Source organism: Prinia subflava, chromosome Z, assembly GCF_021018805.1.
Source record: "Prinia subflava isolate CZ2003 ecotype Zambia chromosome Z, Cam_Psub_1.2, whole genome shotgun sequence".
Taxonomy (NCBI): Eukaryota; Metazoa; Chordata; class Aves; order Passeriformes; family Cisticolidae; genus Prinia; species Prinia subflava.
The window spans coordinates 81,740,513-81,763,746 of record NC_086283.1 but is presented as its reverse complement, the minus strand read 5'-3'; the positions used below and the strand labels follow the sequence as shown (position 1 = coordinate 81,763,746).

The 23,234-nt window shown below is 57.3% G+C and overlaps 1 protein-coding gene across 1 annotated transcript; it reads left to right on the top strand.

Annotated features, from left to right (window-relative positions):
* The first annotated feature begins 1,174 nt into the window (after positions 1 to 1,174).
* ARID3C (AT-rich interaction domain 3C) lies at positions 1,175 to 19,927 on the top strand. The gene is made up of 8 exons (XM_063422688.1): positions 1,175 to 1,400; positions 2,019 to 2,342; positions 13,012 to 13,084; positions 16,915 to 17,098; positions 17,285 to 17,529; positions 17,833 to 18,102; positions 18,283 to 18,372; positions 19,154 to 19,927. The coding sequence occupies exons 1-8, from the start codon at positions 1,362 to 1,364 to the stop codon at positions 19,294 to 19,296; spliced, it is 1,368 nt and encodes a 455-aa protein (XP_063278758.1). The 5' UTR covers positions 1,175 to 1,361; the 3' UTR covers positions 19,297 to 19,927.
* The last annotated feature ends 3,307 nt before the right edge of the window (positions 19,928 to 23,234 follow it).

Below are 23,234 nucleotides of genomic sequence, written 5' to 3'. Positions count from 1 at the left end.
AGATACAGGGCTTTTTTCTGCCCATGCCAGGAAGCCTCTTTGGGCATCCACGCCACGTTACAATCTGACCCCTTCAGCCAGTGGCCAGGCACCCACAGCACATGCCACAAAGATCCCCTCAAAGTCCCAGGCTGAGGATCATGGGTCACGCTGCTGTGATACCTCAGCCCCTAAGGATGCAGATCAGGGTTCAGCAGCTGGAGCTTGCCCCAAACACTCCTTTGCACCTGCACACAGATTAACAGCATGAGCACACACAGCCACTTCCCCCAAAAAAGCACGTGTGCACTCACCTGCCCCTCCCACCCCTCCCAACAGAGATTGCACACACCAACAGGTGAACACACAAAACACACACACCCAAACTCCCCGTGCACATATACAGGGCATTTATTATCGTCCCCAAGAGCAAACACATGTGTGTGCACGCACTGCAGGCACTCAGCCCCTCTGACAGTGCACACGGCTTTGCACGTGCATGTGTATGGTTACTGCTCCAGGTGATGGAGCAGTCCTCCATCATCCACCCCCAGGGCATACACACACCTCAGGCTCCGGGCACACTCCTGTTGGTGTGTGGGGGTTCCCACACAGTCACGTGTAATGCACTCAGTCCTCCCATTGTGCACAGGCACAGGGCTGCTCAGATGCCCCGCACACACATCTGTGTGGGAGGCTCATCCATCCCACTGTGCACACTTGTACGAACGCAGACAACGAACACACACACTCACCTTCCCCCAGCACACACAGCCACCTATTCACACACGGAGAGACACTCTAAAAGGTATGCAATGGGTGCAGCACCCTCTTACACGCGTATGCACAGACCCCCCCACACCCCTCCCTCCTTTCCCCTCACACACCTATGTGTGCACAGCCTGCACACACCCCCATGCACTCTCCTCGTCCAGCACCCACACAGACACACACACACACACACACAGACCGGGGTCGCCCAGCCCGCCGCTCCGCCGGCCCCTCCCGCCACAGCGGCCCTGCACCGGCTCTCGGCGGGCCGGTCCGGGGCCATCCCCCGGGGCTGCCGTAAGCCCAGCCCTCCCCGGGTGACTCCCTAGACGTGCGCTAGCAAATGGGAGCGGGGAGGGGTGTTGCTGTCTGACTGCCACTTGTTGCAAAAAAAAAAAAAAAAAAAAAAAAAAAAAAAAAAAAAGGAAGAAAGAGAGAAAGAAAGAAAAGAGGGAAAAATCCCACCCACCCTCATCTGCTGCGGAATAAAAGAAATATCAGCGGGCGCGGCGCCATGTGAGCGGCGGGCCGGGGCCGGGACCGGGCGGAGCAGCCGGCCGTGCCCCCCGGGACGGCGGGGCGAGCCCCGGGCGGCGCTCGGAGCCGGCGTCATGGTGGAAAACCCCAGCCTGGCGGCCAAACCCGCCCTGGTGAGGGACGGAGCGGCCGGAGGGGCCCGGGCGACGCGGGGGTGCATGGCGGGAGCGGGGTAGAGACACCCGCGTCGGGCAGGGAGCGGGATCGGGGTCCCCGGTGAGAGGCGAGGGGGCGTCCCGAGAGGACAGGGCCCCCGGTGAGACCTTCCGGCGGGATCGGGAGGACGGGGCGGTGGGGGGCTCGGTAAGAGAGGGTTCCCCGTCGGGGCGGATGTCTCCCGTTGGGACCGGGGAAGGAAGGGGTCCTCGGCAGAACGCGATTCCCAGTGGAAGTCCTCGCAAGAGCTGGGTCCCCAGCGGGATGGAGGAAGGAGGCTCCCCGGGTCGGACCCGTTCCCGGTAGGAGCGGGGACGGCGTTCCCCGGAGGAGTGAGGATGTGGTGCCGGAGGGCCGCGGGGCAGGGTGCCGGGTGCCGCCGGGTGGTCCCGGCGGGGGAGGCAGCCCCTCCGGCGGCGGGAGACGCGCCGGGCGCGGCGACGGTTCCGCGGGCAACTTTTGGGCAAGGCCCCCGAGAGCGGCGGGAGAGCGAGTGGGGTGCAGGATGCTTCCTCCCCTCCCTCCTCCTCCTCCGGCTCCGGCGGCAGCGCTGAGGCCGTGCCCTGTGCCCGCAGCCGGCTGCCCCGCCGCGGGGACCGGGGGCGGCGGGGGGGCTGCGCTTGGCGGCCGTGATGGAGAGCCTGCAGCGGCAGCAGGCGGCCCGCCTGGCCCGCGGCCCCGACGGCGCTCCCCGACGGCCCCCGGTGGAGCCCGGCCCCGGGCCGCCGCCCGCCGCTCCCCGCCGCCGCCCGGCCTCCGGCCCGCGCCCGCCGCCCGCCGCTGCGGGGGAGGAGGAGGAGGACGAGGAGGAGGAAGAGGAAGAGGAGGAAGAAGGGGAGCCCCGCGACCCACCGCCGCCTCCGCACCACGAATGGACCTACGAGGAGCAGTTCAAGCAGGTAGGGAAGCATGGCTGCTCCGGGCAGGCATCCCCGATGTTCCCCCATGGCCCCCAAACTTGGGTCCCACTTTCACTGAATGGACACCTCTAATGCCCCCCACTTTTCCCAAACCCTGTCTGCGTCCCACCCTAAACACCACGCCTCAGCCCAGATGGACCCCAGGCAGACATCCCTCATATCCCCATTAACCCCAGACATTAATGCAATGCCACCCGAAATTAAACTCCCTCATCCTCCCCTAGACGGGTACCCCCTGAATGCTCCTCACTGCCCCTGTCCCTAAGCCTTGTTCCACCCTACTAGCATTGTCATCATTCTGTCATTGCGCTCCCCATCTCCCTGCTACCAAACACCATTTCAACCCTGATTCGAGACCCCCCCTCGTTGGTGTCCCCTGTGCCTGTCCACAGGCCCTGCGTCATGGTAGGGTGTCCGGGGTCCAGGCATCTCCCTGTGCCCACCCTGCTCTGTCCAGCTCCATCCGTGGTGCTTTCCATAATGGGTAGAACAGGCAGACCCCTGTGTACAGAGGTTTTGCAGAGATGAAAAAGGGCAGGGGCTCTGGTGTGTGGTCACCCCAAGGAGCTGGTGATCCATGGAGCTGAGTTCCCTTGGGTCTCGGCAACGGCCAGGGCATATTATGGTTGGTCAGTGCAGCTCACTGATTTCTTTGTACTGGAGGGAGTAGCACATACACCCTATCCCCTCATTCCTGGTGGGTGTAGGGGAGACCCTTTTGCAGCTGAGATCTGGCAGAGGGAAGTGGCTTCAGGAGCTCATATAAATGATGGAAGAAAAGTCTCCCGGTATTTAATGCATGTGGATCTCATTTGAGCTGTGTTGTGCAAGCTCTGGTTTGCACACCGCAGGTGCCTCTCCGTGCAAGGGTGTGGGTATGCAGTGCACAGCACCGGGGCAGGTTTGTGCTCCCGTGCGCCCAGCTCCATTGTGGAGGAGAGAGAGGCACAGTGGGTGACAGGGAAGATGTGGTGAGGGGATAGAACAGACAGAGATGTCCCCACACGGCTGTTGTGTGGCTTTTTAGGACAGCACTGCTCAGGGACAGGAGGATGAGGGCACTTCGGTCTCATCCAGTTATGGCAGGAGAGGAAGGCAACAGCAGCAGTGACCCAACTTCTGGCTGCTGTGGGGACATGCTGCTGTCTTTTCTGTTTCACATTGCTCAACACGTTGTTATTTGGGGGGCCGGGGCTCATTCCTGCGTACAAGGCAGCAGGTACAGGTGCAGACAAGGCACGGACAGCACATGCCCCCGGCCGTGCCCGGGGATGCTGCCAGCGCCTGACACTGCCTTGAAAGCAGCCCGGGGAGGGGCGGTGTGGGTGAGCTGCACAGGCCAAACAGCTCGTCCGGGAAGTGTTACATTACACCCCGCTGCACAGAAAAAGGCTGACTGTCCGGTTCCCGGGGTCAGCCGGGAGGTGGGAAGCAGCTCCTCCCTCCCGGGGAGTCTAGGAAAGCATCCTCGGCATTTCTCGTCCTTGAGCCTCCCGCCCTGCCCCTGTCTGGGGCTGCCCGCGCTCCTTGTGCAGGGCAGGAGTGACACAAATAGTTCGAGAGGGATGACAGGAGAGGTTGGGGTGCAGGATAAATCCTGCAACAGCTTCCCAGGGTGAGAGCTGGCTCCTTCCTTGTTTGCTCTCTTTGGGTTTTTCCAACTCTGATTGGAAAAATGATGGACCCCTCATCCAGAGACCCACACCTGCATTTCCTACTTTGTGGCATGTCCCAGGCAGCCCAGGGAACAATGGGATGTCCTTCTGCAGTTTGGAACAGGCTGAGGTGCCAGCTTGCTGTGGGGTTTGCAGGGTGGCAGTCACTCCTGTCCCTCCCCTGAGACCAGGGAGGGGACATACTCCTGCCTGGGAGGGACGTGTCCCTGCTGGGTCTTCTCCAGGCTGCAGGGCTGTGGCTCACCCATCCTGGGGAACAGGTTCTCCGCTCTCTGCAGGGACTAAGTGGGGAGGGTGGCTGTGCTTCAGCTTTTGCAGGTTTCCCAGGGGCTGGGCTGTGATGCTGTGGGGGAGGTGAGGGGGCAGCATGTGTCTGCTGGAAAGCTGCTGGGGCAGTGGCAGTGTGGTTGTGAGGGTCCTGGAGGAGGAGAGAGACCCTGTAGTGGCCAGAACTGTATTTCCCACCAGGACTCCCTGCTTAAATCTCCCCAAGCCATTATGCCATCACCTGGGGTGGGGTTCAGGGCTTGGCCCTGCTCTCATCCTCCTGGACATGTTCACATGCTAAGTGAACAGAGACCACCAAATCCTGGCTATTTGGCAGAAAGTGGGCAAATAGAGACTACCCCATCTCTCCGCAGTGGAGAGGATGCCTTGATGGGGATTGGGTGGGAGGTTGGAGCAGGACCAGCCAGGGAAGGGTTTCCACACAGCGCAGTGGTGCTAAAAATTGGAGCAGAGGACAAGGTGGTTGTGGTAAAACACACAAGGTTAATGGGCAAATGCTGCTTTGCACAGAGGAGCTTTTTGGGGAAATACCCCACACCTCTGCTGTAGTTTTATATGCTTTCTGAGGCGCTGGTTTGGGGAGGGGGGGTTGGTGAGACCTTTGCTCTGACTGGGAGCTGCAGTAATGTTATGAGGCTGAGAGACCCCCTCACCCTGCCTCTTGCATCAGCCCCCGGCGCCGGTTTATGTACATTGATAAGGACACATGGGTAGAGACCTGGGCAAAGGTCTCGGAGGTCTCCACACCCAGGGCTGTCAGGAAGAGCCAGCCCTGAGGTGGGGGGCACCAAATGGGGTCTGATTATGCATTAGCCATGAACCCCAACTTCCCTAAGAGCTGGGATGCCTCTAGGTTTTAATTCTGTGGTGCTGCATTATGTTTGACTTGGGGGGCGTGGGTAAGAGCCTGGCATTTCTGGTGCCAAGCTAAGCCCCGTGAGTTCAGCTTTCCTGGTAGGAAAACCATGCATATAGACAGGGATGGGTGCAGTGGTTTCTTTTAAGTGATAAAAGGACAGCACCAGAACCCGGGGCTTCTCCATCCCCTGGGACTGAAGAAAGTCGAACATCTGGGCTTTGCATGCAGCTCCCTGTTAACAGAGTGTTTGGTGGCAGGAGGATGCCCTCCCTGCCAGGGCCCCTCCAGCGTGTTCACACTTATCTGTGACTGGGGGATCAGGATTCTCTAAAGCTCCTTCCTCCCTGCCCAGGAGCAGCTGCAGGGGGTGAACTCCAGCAAGCCCTTTAGGAACTCCAGGGTGTCTGGTAGCCTCAGTGGTTAATTTAGGGATGGCTGGTTTTGCCAGCAGCTGTTTGCCATTATCCTCAGCCTAACCCTGGAGTGGCTGTTCCTCGTGCCCTGCCTATCCCTGATGCCAGCAGTTGCATCTTGCACCCACACACCTGTCCTTAACATGCATTTAGGGAGGACTTGCCAACTGTGAATGTGTGCGCTTGCATCTCAGAGCCTGGAGGTGTGTGCCCCTGTAGACAAAGACCTCCTTGTGCCTCCGTGTGAGGGTCATACCAAAACGGGGTGGAAGGGTCTGTGGTGTGGACTTTCCTACCTCTGTCCCTATCGCTTTCTCCTATGGTGAGGTCCCTGGGGATGGAGGAAATAGAGACAGGAATGTTCAGAGAGTGGAGGTGACTGAAGAGAGGGACTCTGAGGAGAGGCTGGGGGTCTTCATGCCATAGCTCCCTCCTTACTGTCCGCACATCTTCAATCTAAGTGCAGGACCAAGGGCTCCCAGGGCTAAATTAGAAGGTCTCTGGTTACACTGTAGAGTCAGGGAGAATGAACGCAGTTGTTTGCCCCTGTCTATGTCTGCCTGGAGGCTTTTCTCCAGCAAACCTGTGAGCAGAGCTGTGCCCTTAATCTGGGACCACCTGTGGTGGGGAGGTGGGGTCAGCAGCACAGGTCAGTGTGCTAATCCGTGGAGTTTCAGCAGCTCTGGCAACCCAGCAGCAATGGAGGGCACAGGACAGGACTGAGGGGCTGCTGGGGTGTGCCTGGAAGGGCAAACAGAGGTGTTCTGGGGGGATGTGTGCCCACAGACCAACCTGAGTGTGTGCATCTGTATAAATGTGCTTGTAAGCATGGGGGTATGTTTGTGTATGTGAACCCATGTGAATGCCCCTGTGTGTAGCAATCTTTGGGAGACCCTGTGTGTCTGTATGGATCCACAGGAGTTTGCAGAGTGTGTACAAACCCATGGAAGTGCTAGAATGGGTTTATGGATCCTTGTGCATGGATGTGCACAAGGATTGCGTGTGTATGTGAAGAGTGTGTAGGGATGCATAAGTGTGGATAGGGTCTTCTGTGCAGGGGGGGTGCACACTGAGGGGCTGTATGAGTGTGCTTGGGGAGCTGTTTGTCCAGGGTGAGGGTGCCCAAGCAGGGTATGGACACATGTGTGCATCTCTAGAGCAAGCTGCAGTGTGCATGAGAGTGCAGAGGGTGAGCAGACACTATGTGGGGGCTGTGGAATTCTGCCCCTGGGGCACAGGACCCCTTATGGAGATGCCTCTGTTGGTGAGGCTGTGCTCTCCATCATGGATCGAGAGCTTATGTTCCATATCTGTGAGAGGGCATGAGTGAGAACCAGGCCCAGATGCTTCTTTTGCTCAGGCACACAGCTCTTTGAAAAGGCAAGGCAGGAGTTGGGGTCGCTTTCTCAGGGTGTGGTTAGGGAGACCACCAACCTATCCTTCTACATTGTCCCTTCAGAGAAGCTGCAGGAAGGGGATGGGGCCAGAGGTGTGTGGTGGGGAGGGGGGTTGAACATCCCATGCCATCACAGGCATGCACACAGCCCCCTGCGTGTGCACCCTGTACTCGCACAGCCCCACGGCAGGTGTGTGCGTGCACAGACCCCGATGTGTGCCAGAGCACGCCCTGTGTGCTCACCCATGCAGGTACCATGGGGGTGCGTGTCTGTGTCCCTTGGGGACACCTGGGGTGGTGCTGGTCATGGATCATGGCTCCAGTCACCTAGTGAGGGATTGAAGGGATTGAAGGGGAAGGATGTCCCATGACTTCAGTCACCCATGGATGGTCAGGGGCGAGGGGGGATGAGAATGGAGGGAGAGGCAACATGGAGAGGAAAGCAAGGATGGAGGGGGAGGCAGTGGCGTAGCAAGTGCTGGTGGGTCAGGGAGGTTAACCCGAACAAATCCGCTCATTGACTCCCTGCCTGCTCAGCCATGAACGAGTAACAAGGGGCTGGCCATGGGGCATGCACGTTCGCTGGGAGCCAGGACCGCCTTTCCTGTGCCGCAGCCCTCGGATGGGACAAGGGGCCATGAATGGTGCCCATGATGGCACCACACAGCCATGGGCACCATGTTTCCTCTGACTTCAGCCTGTGGGGGACCCATGCCAGCACCCCCTGCCTCAGTTTCCCTTCCTGAAGAGCATGTTAAGGCAGAACCCTGTGAGCCCCCCACATCACACCAGGGCCAAGCTGTGGGTGGGGGGCTGCCATCCCAAGGCCAGCGCTTGCCAGCAAACTTTGCATAGGGCCGGGTTAATGTTTGCAGCAGGCAGCCCTCCCGGGAGCGGCTGCGGCGGGAAGGGGGGTTTTAATGACCCGCCGGATCTGCCGCATTATCAGCGCTGATTAAACCTGCCTGCTCTATAAAGCGCCGTTAAATATTAAGCATGATGAAGAGCTTAGAGGGGGAACCACAGCGCTGGGAGAGGTCCCCAAGGATGTCCAGCCATGCTAGTGGGGTGACTGCTGAGGTTGGTGGTGTTGGGATGAGTGAGCATGCAGCACCCCTTGGGGCTGGGGGGGCTGGGGAGCTGTGTTCCCCCAAGAGCCAGCATTGCCTTCGAATGCAACTGGCTGTCCCGGCAAAGCCGTCCCGTAACCATTAACTTATTAACAGCCAGTGGAAGAGGCAAGTGGTGGCTTGCAAGGTCAGGGGGTGGTTTGTGCCTGGCGGGGAGTGAACTGCCCCCCAGCTCTGGCAATGGGGATGGGGGAGGGACCTGCAAACCCTTAGTTCATTGTGTGTGCTCCACGGCAGGGAAGACTCTAACTGTGGATACTATTGGGATCTCTGAACCGCAGCGTGCTCAGGGCTGTGCCTCAACTGGCAATGGCCAGATTCTGTGGTTTCCTGCAAGGTAAACGGAGGCGTGCCAGCAGGACACAAGGGAGGACACACCAGTGTCTGGGTGCCTGGTTGTGCACCAACCATCTTCCTCGGGAAGGATCTCAAAGGCAACAGTCGAGCTCCAGAGAGGTGCAGTAACTCCAAAACAGTGCATCAGCAGTCAGCCACCCGTGGTGCGTGGCTGGGGGGTGCAGGGAGGTGAGCATTACCTGGGCGCACTGCGTGAACAGCGGCCAGATGGAAAAATTAGCAGTGTGGCTAATCAATGTGGTGGATATTAAGCAGCTCAGGGTTGGGGGGTTTGCATGGTGGGGGGGAGCTGAGCAGGGTTCAGGATCGATACAACTCATATTAAGTGGATTGAATCCTGGCTGCTGATCTGAGCCTTCGCTGCCAGCAGGAGGTGGCAGCTGAGCGGGGACTGTGGGGGTCCCGCTGAGATCACTTCCCTTGGCAGCAGGGTCCAGGAGGGACTGTGTGGGGATTCACCAGGATGGGGCAAGCTGAGGTGCCTGCAGGTTTGGCTTAGCACCTCATCACATCCTTCCTCTGCCTAGGATGACAGCTAGGCTAATAGGTCTCAGGGACCCAAGCTTCATCTCTAGAAGCCCTCCTGGCTCCAGGAAAGTCACCTCCTGGGTGAATGAGTGGTGCTAACAATGTTACTTAATCGTGGGGAGGAGGAGGAGGAATCACAAGGTCTATTCAGGTCCTGTTAATAAACCGTGTTCGACCCACTGACCTTTAACCTGCCTGACAAGCCCCGTTATCCCTATCCCTTAAGGAATATAGATGTCACCATGGCAATGGGATGACAGGAGGGAGCAGGTCCCAGAGCTGCACCCAGCGTGGGGTATGGGATGAGGACGCTCTGAACTGGTCCTGCACAAGCACCCAGGCCAGCAGTGCCAGGTGGAGGTGGGGTGCTGCTGGGGTTCCAAGGCCAGCAGGGTGGCGAAGCACAGACGGGTCCCCGGGGTCGGCAGACCAGAGCTGCGCTGCGCATCGGTGGGATATCGATCCTGGGGCTTGACAGTTTAATACTTCCGTTTATAGAGGAATATAGTTACATCGATGGCGTTAAATGAGTTACTAATTATATCAATACTAACACGATTAAAAGGGTCCTTGCTCATAGGTCACCGCAAGCAGGAGCCACTGGTTGTGCTGCACAACTGCCCCTGGGCAAGGCTCAGACCACTGCTCCAAGGCACACGGCAGGGGAATGCTCTGGGGCAACTTGTGCCCTGCGGGGTCTGGGGTACCCGTCCATGTGGAGTGCCTGTTTGGGTTTGTGCATGCATGTGTGGAACTGTACATGCCCTTCTGGAGTTCTGTGTTCCTGTTCGGGGCTCTGTATGCCAATCTGGGGTTGTGGGTGTACATACAGGCTTTGTGTGCAAATATATGGGGTTGTACACACATGTATGGAGCTCTGTTTGCCCGTTTGGAGCTGTTCATTCCCAACTAGGTTTATGTGTGCCTGTCTAGGGTTGTGCATACTTGTCTAGAGTAGTGTGTTCCGTTCTGGGGTTGTACATACCCCTCCGGGGTTCTGAGAGCCTGTCTAGAATTATGCATGTATGCATGTGGTTGTGAATGCCTATGTGGTGTTGTGTGTTCCAGTCTTGGGTTGTGGGTGCACATCCAGACAGCAGTGTGCATGTTGCATCTGGGGTGGGGCATGCACATTTGGAGTGCATGCCCGTGATGTATGTATGGGGTTGTGGATGGTCCTGCAGTCTGGTGTGTGCCCATGGAAGTCTGGGCACACACCAGACTGCTGCACATACCCATGGGAGGCTGTGCACTTCCAGGTGTGGCCGTGTGTGCCTGTGTAGTGATCTGTGCCTGTGTGAGTTGTGTGTGCATAGGCATCACAGGCTTGTGCACACCGCTGTCATGTTCTACGTGCCCCTGTGGGGCTGTGCACACCAGTGCAAGGTTGTGCAGGATTGTACATGCCCATTCCAGTTTTTATGTGGCACTGAGGGGGATCTGTGTCCCTGCACAGGGTTGTGCCTATGCTTGTGTGGAGCTGTGCAATGCCCACAAGGGCATTGCACAGGGGGCATTGCCCACAGTCCCACATGGGGGTGCACACTCATGTGGGGTTGAGTGGACCCACACAAGCTTATGCATGTTTGTGGGGTTGTGCAAGCCCAGGTTGTGCATGCCTGTGTAGGATTGTATATGCTCACGTGGGCTTGTGCACCCCCATGTGGGATTTTGGCAGCCTGTGTGGGGTTATGTACACCCAGGTGATGCATGTGTCCCTGCACAGCAACTGTGTGTGACCTAGGAGACCTCTTCTCCAGTCTGAGCATCCCCAAATCTCATGGAACACCCGGTGCATCCCAGGCGTACCCAAGGGCTGTGCCGGCTTGTCCCCAGTTGCTCAGCTCCACTCTCATCTCCATTTAAAAGCTGACCTTTGCTCCCCAATTGATGTAATGTGTTTTTGCATCTCAGTGCCCCACAGATAAAAGGTTAGAGGTTAATAAACAGTGGAAAAATAGAACCTGGCCCTTGGAGGTCACACCTGTTTTGAGGGCTGGAGTCAGTAGCAGCCTGCTCCGGGTGGGACCCTGCCTGCATTGAAGGGAGTAGAAACACGAGTGGCACCCAGGGCAGAGGTGTGTGGGTGCTGAAGCCCATCCACTGGGTAACCCTTGGGGAGGCCATGGTTTCACCTTACGGTGGGAGGAGTGGTAGTTGCCAGTTTTGGGGGTTTGCCCATGCCTTGACCAGCCCGATGCCAGGGGGTGTCAAAGTGCTTGGTGTGGAGGCCTTCCAGAGGGACTGGCAGGGAAATGCAGGCAAAGCCTGGCTGACACAGCCTTCCTGGGGCAGAAATCAAAGCAGCCTCCTGGAGCTCTGCTCGGAGCCTGACCTAGTTACTGTAATCAATGGCTCGAGGACCTCCTGGAAAAGAGCAGGAGATGGGGAGGGGGCACAGAGCGAGGCAGAGAACGTTGTGGTGGAGAGGGACACAATACTGGCACCCAGGGGTCAGGGCACTCCAAGAGCACCCTGCTGTATGGAGGGGATAGGTAAGTGGCATCCAGAGAGCAGAGATGCAGCAAAGAAGGAGCTCCATGGAGCCAGGCAGTCAGAACCTGTGGGTATGGTGTAAGTCTGGCAGTTGTACCCCTAGACAAAGTTAGGGACAGGCAGTTAGCACTGATCTGTCCCTGACAAGGGACAGATGCCTGGCACCTGAGTGAGACAAGGGACTGTGTTAGGTATGTCTGTTTAGTGGTGGGAACCATAGGGTCTGTGGAAGCATCCTCACATCCCTGTAGGTCCCCATATTCCCCCATCCCTGCATCCCCACATCTCCATGTCCCCGAAGTCCCTTCAACCCACATCCCTACATTCCCATGTCCCTGTATTCATGTGTCCCCATTGCATCCGCTCCCATCCCTACATCCCCGTGTCCCTGCAGCCTGACGACCCTTAAGCACAGCTCCCTTTATCTGTCTGGTGAATAATGTTCTGTGTGAAGTGGGGGTGTGCTCCCTTTCTATTGGTTTTTAACGGCCTTTCCCAGCACAATTGTTTTTTAAACGACTCTATTTTGTGCCTGACTTTGTTTTCCAGCTTGCATTTCTTTGTATATGTTTTGGAAATCCATTCTGGACTGCTGAGTTTTGTTTCTTTTCAATGGCTTTAAATTCTTGCCGGGCTTGCTGGGAGGAATTGGTGTCTATAGCGTCTTCGATTGGTGCTAATTTTTCCTTCATGTGCTCTGACTTTTACTGCTGGGCCATCGATCTGGCAGGCTCCAATTTGTCATGGTCACTCAGGCGCTGTGCTGGAATCAGGAGAGCCCGGACTTTTGCACGGAGCCAGCACTTCGTGTCCCGGTGTAGGGCTGCACTCGCCTCCCCAGTGCTGTCTGTCTGCTCAGGTTGTGTCTATGTGTCCAGATCATCCAGCACACATACATATCCCTACAGCCACATGTTTGTGTCTGTGCCATCCTGTGCACACGGCAGCCCAGTGCTTGCAGCTCCCTCAGTGGTACCCAGTGCCATGGTCGAACCAATGTTTCGTTCTCCAGGATGGGATCAGCCCCCACTCTTCGGGTGGGCCTGTGTCCCTGTGAGGGAGGAGGGCTGATGAGGATGCTGATCCCATGCTGGGACTTGGAGAACACTTGCCCTCAGCAGTGCCAGAGCAGTGCTGAGCATCACAATCCCAGGATCCTGTCTGGGGCTTGGGGTTTGCTGATGCCTTTGGGCTGTGATTCTTGTATTTAAGAGGGCAAGGGGCAGGACAAACTGAGGCACAGACCCAGCGTCTTTGCAGCAAAGATTCAAAATAGGCAGTGGTCTGTGGGGAGCCCATGCCAGACCCCAGGCACGGGGGGAGCCCACACTCAGGCAGAGGGTGTGTTGTGGGATTTGTTAGTGGTGCACAAAGCCTCTTGTTGGTGGCAGAGCAGGCAGGTGGGGCCAGGAGTGATGCCTGTTTCTGGCACAGGCACTGCTCCCCTCTCCATTCTCACTTGCATGTGCTAGAAGCGCTGACCCCTCTTTCTCTCCTGCTTCCAGCTCTATGAACTGGATGAGGACCCAAAACGCAAGGAGTTCCTGGATGACCTCTTTGGCTTCATGCAGAAGAGAGGTAAAGGTGGGTGGCTGGGTGGATGCGACTGCCACCCCTGCCGCACCTGCTGGCAGGGGGCTCACGGTGTGTTGTTCTCAGGCTCTGAGCTGCTCCATGTCTCTGCAAAACCCTCAGGCAGGTCTTGCAGTGCTCCCCCTGGGCCTCCCCCTTAACTCCAGGCTGGGGCAGCTGTGATGCCGATATCCCGTGCCTATTAGTGATGCCCAGCAGGGTTGCCGATTGAAAACACCTGGTGAAGATGTCCATCGACATACCCCTTGGCGACAAGCATTAGCAACACCTGTTAATGATGCGCATTAGCAGTTCTCAGGACGTTTTAGGGGTGCCTGATGGGAGTGCCTTTCCCGTGCCCATTAGGGCTTCCTGTTGGTATTGCCTGGTGCGGATGCCCACCATCAGCATGTCTCAGCGATGCCTGTGATTTGCGGGAGTGGGGCCAGCAATCCCGGCAGCACCGGGCACCCAGGGGTTAAGGGCTCGCCAGCCGACCCATCCTCATCGGAAATCTTTGTTATCGGCATGGGGGGCCGAGCCGGCTCCCGGGGACTCGATAAATGCTTTAACCTTCGCCCTCCCCGGCCGGGCCTGCGACAATTAAAAGTTGCCGAGTGCGGGCGTGTGGCTGGCCGTATTAATTAGAGCCTTTTGCTGGTGTGTAGATTAATGAACAAGCCGCTCGATAGCCAGTAAACCCCAGGCAGAGGTTAATGCCGAGCTAATTAACGGGGAAAGGCTGAGGGGGGTGTAGAAGCTTTGGAGCTGGCTGTGCATGGGGTGAGGGAGGGCAGAGAGGGGCAGTCATCCACACAACCTGCCCATTGGAAGGGTGGTGAGAGTCCCCACCCCGCGGTGGGGCTGCAGATTGACTTTTGGGTTGGGCTGGGACACCACAAACTTGTTGCACTCATGGGTGTGTGGTGAGTGGCTGGTACAGACACAGGGCTCACGGTGGGGCCAGCTGTAGGCCATGGATGGGCTGGGGACTGCCCCATGGGTGCCCCCTGGTCCTGGTGCAGAGCCATGGGGAGTGAGTGGGAGCTTGAGCACTGCCTCAGCCCCCCAGCATCCATGAGCTACAAGATTCATGGCCTGTTCTGCAGCTTCATTATCTCTCTCTCCAGAGCTAATTAACTCCCTCGCTATTGGGGCTGGGGCTAATTAAGTAAGTGCCTGCTGGGGTGGGGAGGAGGGAGGGAGCTTAATGCTTCTCTGACAGTGCTGCTCTACATCCCTCTGTCTGGATGTCCCACTCCTGTTCCTTCCATCCCTTCTGTCCTGCCTCTCCTCCAAGTGGGTCCCATCCCTCTTGGAAGGGCAGGCAGGGTGTGGGTGCACAGGTGCAGGTGTGCATTAAACTGTTGGAGGAGACAAGGATTTTGGACTGGGATACCAAAGAGAAAGGGGACAGAAGGACTGAGGGGCAAGGACAGTATTGCCGGGGTCATCAAGAGCTGGGTAAGGAACAGCACCCAAGAACCCACTGCAGGTGCAGCTGGGGCACCCAGAGATGCATTGGCAGGGGACTGTGACACACAGTCTGTGTCTCCAAGGTCTCCGGCAGGGATTGATGTCCACAGGGTGAACGCTGCTGAAAGGGACTGTGTCTCCCCTACTGTCTGTCAGGACAGTATCAGCACTGACGTTTGTCAGCAGAGTGGAAAATTTGTAGGTCTGAAAAATGGGTTAGGGGGCAGACTCTCTGAGGCAATCCCATGGCACAAGGGTACAGCTGGCCCTGATGGCTCATGGAGGTGAAACTGCCATCACCATCAGATACGGGATACAGGTGGGGGGCAGCTCATGGCCAGGCCACAAAGGTAGTAATCAGGGACAGAAGGGGGCTATTTCTGCATTTGCTTACATGCAGTGCTCCCCTCCCTATTTCACCACCAGGCTGAGAGCCCTGCAGATAACATGGGGCTATTAATCAATCAAGGCACTAATTGCAGCACCACAATGGCTGCATCACTTCCCTGGGCTTTTGTGCCCTTCACCCTGACTAGGGCTGGGGCCATAACTCTGTGGGCATGCAGACAGGTGCCTTTGTCAGTGGGACAGGCGTCAGCCACGCACCCCACACAGCCCCGAGATTAATGGTGAGGCACTTTTGTTAGCCACCAAGGGAGGAGATTCGAGGAGAGGAGAGGAGAGGAGAGGAGAGGAGAGGAGAGGAGAGGAGAGGAGAGGAGAGGAGAGGAGAGGAGAGGAGAGGAGAGGAGAGGAGAGGAGAGGAGAGGAGAGGAGAGGAGAGGAGAGGAGAGGAGAGGAGAGGAGAGGAGAGGAGAGGAGAGGAGAGGAGAGGAGAGGAGAGGAGAGGAGAGGAGAGGAGAGGAGAGGAGAGGAGAGGAGAGGAGAGGAGAATCCATGGGCCATTGACTGTGGGCTGAGATCCCGCAAACTCATTGGCATTGGGGATGAGGAAGAGCCCTCAGATTGGGGCCCCCGAGGTGATGGATCTTGTGCCAGCAGCCCTGAGCAGGGCTGGTGAGCTACCGACAGCAGATGTCAAGTCAATATCTCTTGCCTTTCTCCCAGGAGGATAAACTCCTCACCCCCTTCCCAACCTGGTGAACAACACAGACACACACACAAAAAAAAAGTTAAATTAACTCAGTAAAAGAATAAAAAGAGCTCATTTTTCAGGCTTATGTGAAGAAGCCAAGCCAATATCAGGGCCATAAATTAGGGATGCTGGAGGATGACGGTGAAAGACGGCTTCGTTTGAGGGGCAAAGCGCAGTTGTGACAGCCTCCCTCAGCCAAATGGATGGCTTTCCAATACTGCCTGTGCCCCGCCACCTCACAGGAGGAATAAATATGGGGTGGAATGGCACAGGACGGGACAGGGTGGAATGGGATGGGATGTGATGCTTGTGCCTCCTCTATCTAGCTTCCAGTAAATGCCCAGACCATCATCCCAAGCAGGCATGGAGCACAGCAAGGGTGTGGGGTTATTTAGGGGTGCTGAGAAAGTGGGGAGGGCTTTTTAGCCGGACTTGGTGGCTGTGGAGACCATGCTGATCTATACTGGGCTCAGAACCCTAGTGAACCAATGTCCCCTTGCCCCTAGCCTCATAGGGGAGGGTGATGCTGGGGCATCAGGAGTCAGGATCTCTACTGAGAGCAGTTGAAGAGGACTTGGAGTCAGGTTTCTTGAAGCAGGGCACTAAAGTCCTTTAAGCAGAGGAAACTTCTGGGGCCATCTGTAGGGTTAAGAGATTTTTCAGGAACTCTTTGGAAGATTCTGGAGCTGGAAGAGAAAACCTCTTCATAGAGCGATGATAGGGTGAGTCCTCCCAAAAGGGTTGTGGGGTTCATCCCTCTTCAGAAAGGTTATAGGATGGGTCCCTTTTTAAAGTGTAGATGGAGTCTCTCTTTATGAGGCTATGAAAGAGCATTACAGAGTAAATCACTCCAGGATTTTCTGAGAGATTTCGTAGATTGGTGTTGTACAGATAGTTCTGAGAATTGTAGAGAAACAACCTTATCTAAGGCTGTCTGGAGGAGGTACTTAGCCCATCCCACTATGGCAGCTCCACATCCCAGGTGAGAGCATACCCAGCTCTACTGACAGCTCCATCAGAGGTGACCCTCTGCCAGTATGCTGGGGTCTCCTCTGCTTTTTGACACAGTGCCACTCTCCCAAGCACCCTGGAGCCCTGCACCCCAGGTGCCCGTGGGTGCTCACCTGGGCACAGATAGATGTGCCTCCCATTGTGGGTACCTGCAGTGGCAGTGGAGGGAGGGTGGGTGCTGTGATCCCAGGTACAAAGGGCCCCTGTGGGCATCCCTCCACACCCTCTTCTGTCTCCTGTGTGCCTCCGGAAGGGACACCAGTGAACCGCATCCCCATCATGGCCAAGCAAGTGCTGGACCTGTACACGCTGTACCAGCTGGTGACAGACAAGGGTGGCCTGGTTGAAGTCATCAACAAGAAGATCTGGCGGGAGATCACCAAGGGCCTCAACCTACCTACCTCCATCACCAGTGCTGCCTTCACCCTCCGCACACAGTGAGTGCCTGGCACCTGCCCTGGGGCACCCGCTGGCTCAGATGTCCCAGAGCCCTGGATGGGGTCTGACATGGAGTACCACAAAAGTAGTGGGGCTCTGCTCCCTCCCAGGGGCTCTTTGCTCATCAAGGGGCTGGCTGGGAGCTGCATGACTGTGGGTCTCCCCATGGCTTTCTCCCCATGCAGATACATGAAATACCTGTATCCCTACGAATGTGAGAAGCGGGCACTCAGCTCTCCTGGAGAGCTCCAAGCTGCCATCGACAGCAACCGTCGAGAGGGGCGGAGGCAGACTTTTGGCACAGCACTCTTTAACTACTCGCCAGCCAGCACCCCAACCCTGTTGGGCACCCCCAAAATGCCTCTGCCAGCTCTTAGCATCTCCACACACAGCTGTGGCCAGCTCAGCCAAGTGCACAGCATTAAGAAAGGTGGGTGAGGATCCCATCTGACCAGCAACGACCATCTCTTCCCAGAGATGGACACTGCTCCAGCAGCAGGGATGTCTACTCTTGCCCTTTTTATTTGGGGAAAATAAGAACAATGTTGTTCTTTTAGTCCCTTTCAGGGAATGAAACAAGTGTATTTTCCCTAGCTTTGTAGAAGGACCAAGCTCAGATGTTGGGATTGGTGGCCTGCCCTGTCCCGGTGCTGGTGGGGTAGAGTTGGCACCACTGGGTACAGTGAGGTGGGGTGGCAGCAAGGGACCCGCTGAGCTCTCTTGGTCATTGCAGAGGACGGAATTCTGGCAGCGTCAGTGCCAGGGCGCATCGCTATCCCGGTGGGACTGGCCAGCCACCATCTCACAGCAGCCCAAGCAGCAGCTGCCTCACAGGCAGTGGTGCTGGAGCAGCTGCGGGAGAAGCTGGAGACAGGGGAGCCCCCGGAGAAGAAGGTGGCCCTGACAGCGGAGGAGCAGCAGCGGCTGGTGCAGCACGCGCTTCAGCACAACCTCCTGGCCATGGCCTCCCAGTTCCCCATGAATGTCAAGATCTCCAACCGAGGTAACGAGATGCAACACCTCAGCCTTGGTCATCCCTTTCCCTGGCACCCGAAGTGGGAGCAACAGCAACGACTGGAGAGGAGTATGGATTCCCAGAGGGACTGGGTCCCAGCTTATCTGTGTCGGACAGGTTCTTGTTTCTGTTTCGCTTAACACTCATATTGGTATTTCCTTTCCCCAGATGACAGACAGGAGACTGCATTGAACCTGTCCACCAACAGCATTAGCAGTATCAACATGTCAATAGAAATAAATGGAGTTGTCTACACAGGTAAATAGAAGGGCCGCTTGGCCCGTGTAATTGCGGCCGGGAAATCCAATAACTTATAGCCACTGCCTGGCCAGCAAGTCCTTCCTTCAATCTGATGTCTTTACTATAAAATCCATCGTAATGAAGTGGCAGGGCTTGGGGAGAGAGGGCAGGAGAAGGAGGGGGTTGACAAGGATGGAAATTGGCCCAAAGCAGGTGCTAGCAATGAAGGGCTAACGTGGGGGGTGAGTAGATGGATGGACTCTGGCTGAGAAGTCACCCTGCACCCCAGGGTCATTCTGCACCCCAGGGTCCCAAAGGCAGGGCTTGGATTTGGGGTCACCCCAATGCTTGTGTGCCCAGAGAGTCTCTGGCTGGGTGAAGGGCTTGGCTGATTTCAGAGCACAGTGCAGGGAAGGAGGTTGTGCTTTGCGGAAGCAGAGGATCCTTTGGGATGCCAGTATGCACCAGCCTGGCTAAGCAGCCCATCCCATGCCCGCCAGATCCTTGCATGTCCTGCTGAGACACCTCACAATTAAAATCAACGGCTTTGCCTTCAGAGCTTAATATTTAACGAGCTGGAAAGGTCAGGGCTAAGCATCATGTGGGGCAGCCAGCCAAATGGGTGCTGGGGCTCCCCACAGGCAAGGATGACTGGGCTGGGGGAGACACCACAAGATATGAGAGGGGCCTGAAGCTCCCATGAGTCTTGGTCTGACATTCCCCAGCCTGGGTGCTGGGGGCCAAGTGAACAGATCCTCCAACCCTGGGCTTTTCCTAACCTCTTGTTCTTGTCCCCCAGGTGTCCTATTTGCCCACCGGCCCTCAGCTACCCTGGCACCTGGTGGAGGGAGCACCCAGACTCGTCCAAACCCCATGCCTGCCCCAAACCCCCTACTCCCAGCCTCCTCTCAAAGCCACACTCCCACTAGCACCTCTCTGTAAGGCAGATGTAGCCCCACCGTGAGAGCAGCTGGGCCTGCCCAGAGTCTGGGGGCTGAGCTGAGGGACCCAGCTGGGCCACCAGGGTGGGATGGGGGACCCAAAGGTGCCTCTTGCTGCAATACTGAGCTGTGTCCATGCAAGGCTGTGAACACCCATGCAGGCCCTTTTGTCCCTTATCCCCACGTGTGCCCTCTGATACACACACACATACACACATTCCTTCCCAAGGCACCACCCCCAGGTAAGCCCCCTATACATCTCCTGCTGTCCTGATGCCTGGGGGACCCCTGGGACCTGCATGCTGCATCCCCTACATCCTGCAGCCCCTAATCCACCTCAATGCACGCACTGCTGCCCCTGTACACACCTCAGTGTAAACACTGCATCCCCTGCACTCACCCTTGGTGCCCACATTGCCTCTCCATACACACCCTCCGTGCAAACACTGCAGGCACGATACTCTGCAGCCCCTATTAGTTGTAGCCCCTGTACACTGCAGCCCCTATATATATACTGCACCCCCTACCCACTGCAGACGCCCCTACCCAGCCCTCCTGTGCTGCCTGGGCTTGCTGCCCCTGCCCTGAGACACCCGCAGGGTGGTGGCATCTCATCCCCCCAGGTCCTCAGCTCAGGGGGATCACCTTGGGGGGGGGCAAATAATGGGGATATTGGTGGGAATGGTGGGGGTGGAGCTTATTGGGGCTGGCGTTGGGGGTTAATGTCGGGGTGGGGCTTGGTGGGGGAGGGCAGGGTTGCCCAGCAGAGCCCCGCCACCACCAAAGACTGCCTGGGTGCCATGGTCCCCAGAGGGGTGACAGGAGACAGAGGGCACTCCAAACTACCTCGATGGGGCTGGGCGGACACCTCCTCCACCCACATGTGCCCCAGGGTGCCAAAGCAGGTGAGCGTGGAGCGGCGCTCAGCTCTACCTCAGCGCGGGGGCTCGGCGGCACCAGCCCGTTCCCGCACTCCCACCACAGCCGCGTGACTCCGTGTATCTATTAAAGGAAACTAACTCCTCAACAAACCCGTGCTGAGGGTCCTGTGCAGGGCATGGTGCCCCCCACTGAGCTCCAGGGCCCCGTTTGGAGATGCAGGACACCCTGAGAGCCTTTGATACCCTGGGATAACACCTATAGTGCCTGCGTGCTGAGGCTTCATGGGTGCCTGAGGTTTCATGGGTGCCAGCCCCCCTCATGCTTGCCTCCAGATCAGTTTCTGGGAGCCCTGAGTTATAAACAGGTGCCCTATGCCCACCAGAGCTCTCAGACATGGGCTGGGTCAGACAGGGCACCAACTCCAGCTGTGCCAGCCAGGCTGTGAGGCTTGCCACCATGAGCCCCCAGTGGCAGCTCACCCATGGGTGGGGATCACATTAGGCTGCCCTGTGCCAGGAAAGAAAGCGTGATGCTGGAGCTGCTGAGATCATGTCCGTGGTGCTGTGAGGTTGCACCTGGTGAGATGCCAGCAGTGCTGCACCAGCCTGGTACCCGAGCAGTGCCCACAGGGGACGCAGGTGACCTTAGTGGAGCTGGGAGGCACACACATATGTGGGTGGTCACTTGTGCTCCCTTGTACAAACTCAGTGGCATGCACACTCGGACCATCACACTCATGCTCACACATGGACTTCCACACGTGTGCAGCCACCTGTACATTTGAAGAGGCACAGGGGGCTCCCGTGGGGACAGACAATCCAACCAGAGGCAGCCGTGAAGGCAGGTCTCTGGCACCTGAGGGGACAGAAATTCCTGTCTGAGTGTCCCCCCCTGAGGCCAGACTCAGACTCCTGGGGACAGCCACGGTTCCTCAGGTACAGTCCCAACACCTCGAGGACAGCCCCCATTCCTCCGGGAACAGCCCCAGTCCCTCGGGGAGGGACAGCCACAACCCCGACTCCTGCAGACATCCCCAGTGGATTCCCAGGGCAAGGGGAGACCCCCAGCCCGGACCCCCGAGCCCACCAGGGGAGCGGTGTCGCTGTCCAGGGTGCTGCTGCAACGCTGCCCGCCCCGGACCCAGCCCGGGGACACCGGGATCATGCGGAGGGTGGGAGTGTCACGCTGGAAACGTGTCGAGGGCCTGGGGGTGACACAGAACCGCTGCAGAGGACCGATGGTCTGGCGGGTCCACCCCTGTCATCTGCCCACTGGGGATGGGGAAGGCTCATGAACAAGGGGTGTGTCTGTATGTGCGTGTAGAGGGGGGAGTTGTTTGTGAGTGTACCAAGCAGAGCTGGAGTGGGATTGATGCAGCCTTAATTGGGGTCTTGTGTCCCTCTGCACTTCTGTGAAGTGCTGGCCACAGCTCATCGAGCACTGCAGCTCCAGGGAGTCGGCAGGGCATATGCGGGCCTGCAACCCCCCTCATTACCAGGCTGGGAGGGTGATGTGTGTTTCCATGCTCCCTGGGGAGCTTGGGGACACAGCTGCTGTCACCTGAGTAACCAGCCGTGATTGATGCCTGCTTCCCCATGTCCTGCAGGGACTGTAATTGAGCAGGAGAGAAGGTGGAGGATGAGGGGACGATCCAGCCCTGCTGACAGAGCACTGGATCCAGCTTCAGCACTGGGCCAGGGGCAGGTCTGCTCCTGCAGACTCCAGGGTTGGGGATGAGGTCAGAGGCCTACTCTCATTCCCAAGGAGCGGGGAACAGACTCCGTGTGCTGGGCTGTGGGCAATCAGTGCTGTAGCTGTGGTTCTGTTCCAAGGCTTGCAAACTGGACAGGACCCTAAAGGGTGGATGGGGTCAGTCCCAAAGCCACCCAGTGCTCGAAGCCCAGGACTGCCTGAGTTTCTCACCCAGTACTCAGGGTACTGGGTTGTCTGGGACCCTCTAGTACAGGCTTTTGTGTGTTTGGGGCATTGCCCATCATGCTGAGCCCAGGCCACAGTACCCTCTAAGCTCAGACCATCAATGTGTGCACAGCCCCTGGCCCTCCTGCAGCCCCCGGCCCCTTCTGCAGCCCCCAGGCGCCTCTGCTAATGAAGCTGTTTCTATCTGTCGCCTTTGTGGAACAAAGCTCAGCTCTTCCCCTCTGAAGATCTCAGTTATCGATTCCTGGGAAGAAAAGGCAGCGCACACGGAGCCTCAGCCTTCTGCTGCCTGAGTGTTCTGCACAGCTCCTGCAGGTGACTGGGGGGGCATAAGGGTGGCTGGTGCACTGGGCCACCCCACAGCTCCCTCCTGCATCTGGTAGGCCTGTACAATCCTCACTAGGAACGTACCTGAAAGGACAACAATTTTCCAGGGCATGGTGGGTTTAGCTTTCAGCAAATGGCAATGGGAGGGCTCCCCAAAGACATCTAGCCCACATTTTACCCACAATGTTAGCAAAGTACCTGCATAGACAAATGGTTTTTATCTAAAGGAGTGGCCCAAAACCTTGACTTGGTGTTCCCTGGTGTCTGGGCTATGGTAGTGCAATACCCAGGCCCATGTTTATCCTGGCACTGCTGAAGTCACTTATACATTCTGGGGTAGTGGGAGCCCTGGGATACAGAGAATGACATCAGATGGTGCTTTTAAAATTCACACAATCATCAGGGCTGGAAGGGACCCGTGGGGATCACCCAGACCAACCCTCCTGCCAAGGCAGGGTCAGCTGGAGCATGTGACACAGGAACAAATCCAGGTGCCAGGTGGGGCTGGAATGTCTCCAGTGAGGGAGACTGTATAACCTCTCTAGGCAGCTGTTCCAGTGCTCTGCCACCCTCAGCATAAAGAAGTCCTTCCTTCTGCTTTAGCTGATGGCCATTGCTTCTCATCCTGTAACAGGGCACCACTGAAAAGAGTCTGGCACCATCCTCTCTGACACCTGCCTTTGATATATTTATATGCATTAAATGAGATCCCCTCTCAGTCTTTTCTCCAGACTGAACAGGCCCAACTCCCACAGTCTCTCCTCAGAAGAGAGATGCTCCGGACCCTAGATC

Excerpts from the sequence above, each read along its gene's own strand:
- ARID3C (XM_063422688.1), top strand. The coding sequence starts at position 1,362 with ATGGTGGAAAACCCCAGCCTGGCGGCCAAACCCGCCCTG. Across the intron at positions 17,530-17,832 it reads AGTGCACAGCATTAAGAAAG|AGGACGGAATTCTGGCAGCG; the intron begins GTGGGTGAGGAT and ends TGGTCATTGCAG. Across the intron at positions 18,373-19,153 it reads AAATGGAGTTGTCTACACAG|GTGTCCTATTTGCCCACCGG; the intron begins GTAAATAGAAGG and ends CTTGTCCCCCAG.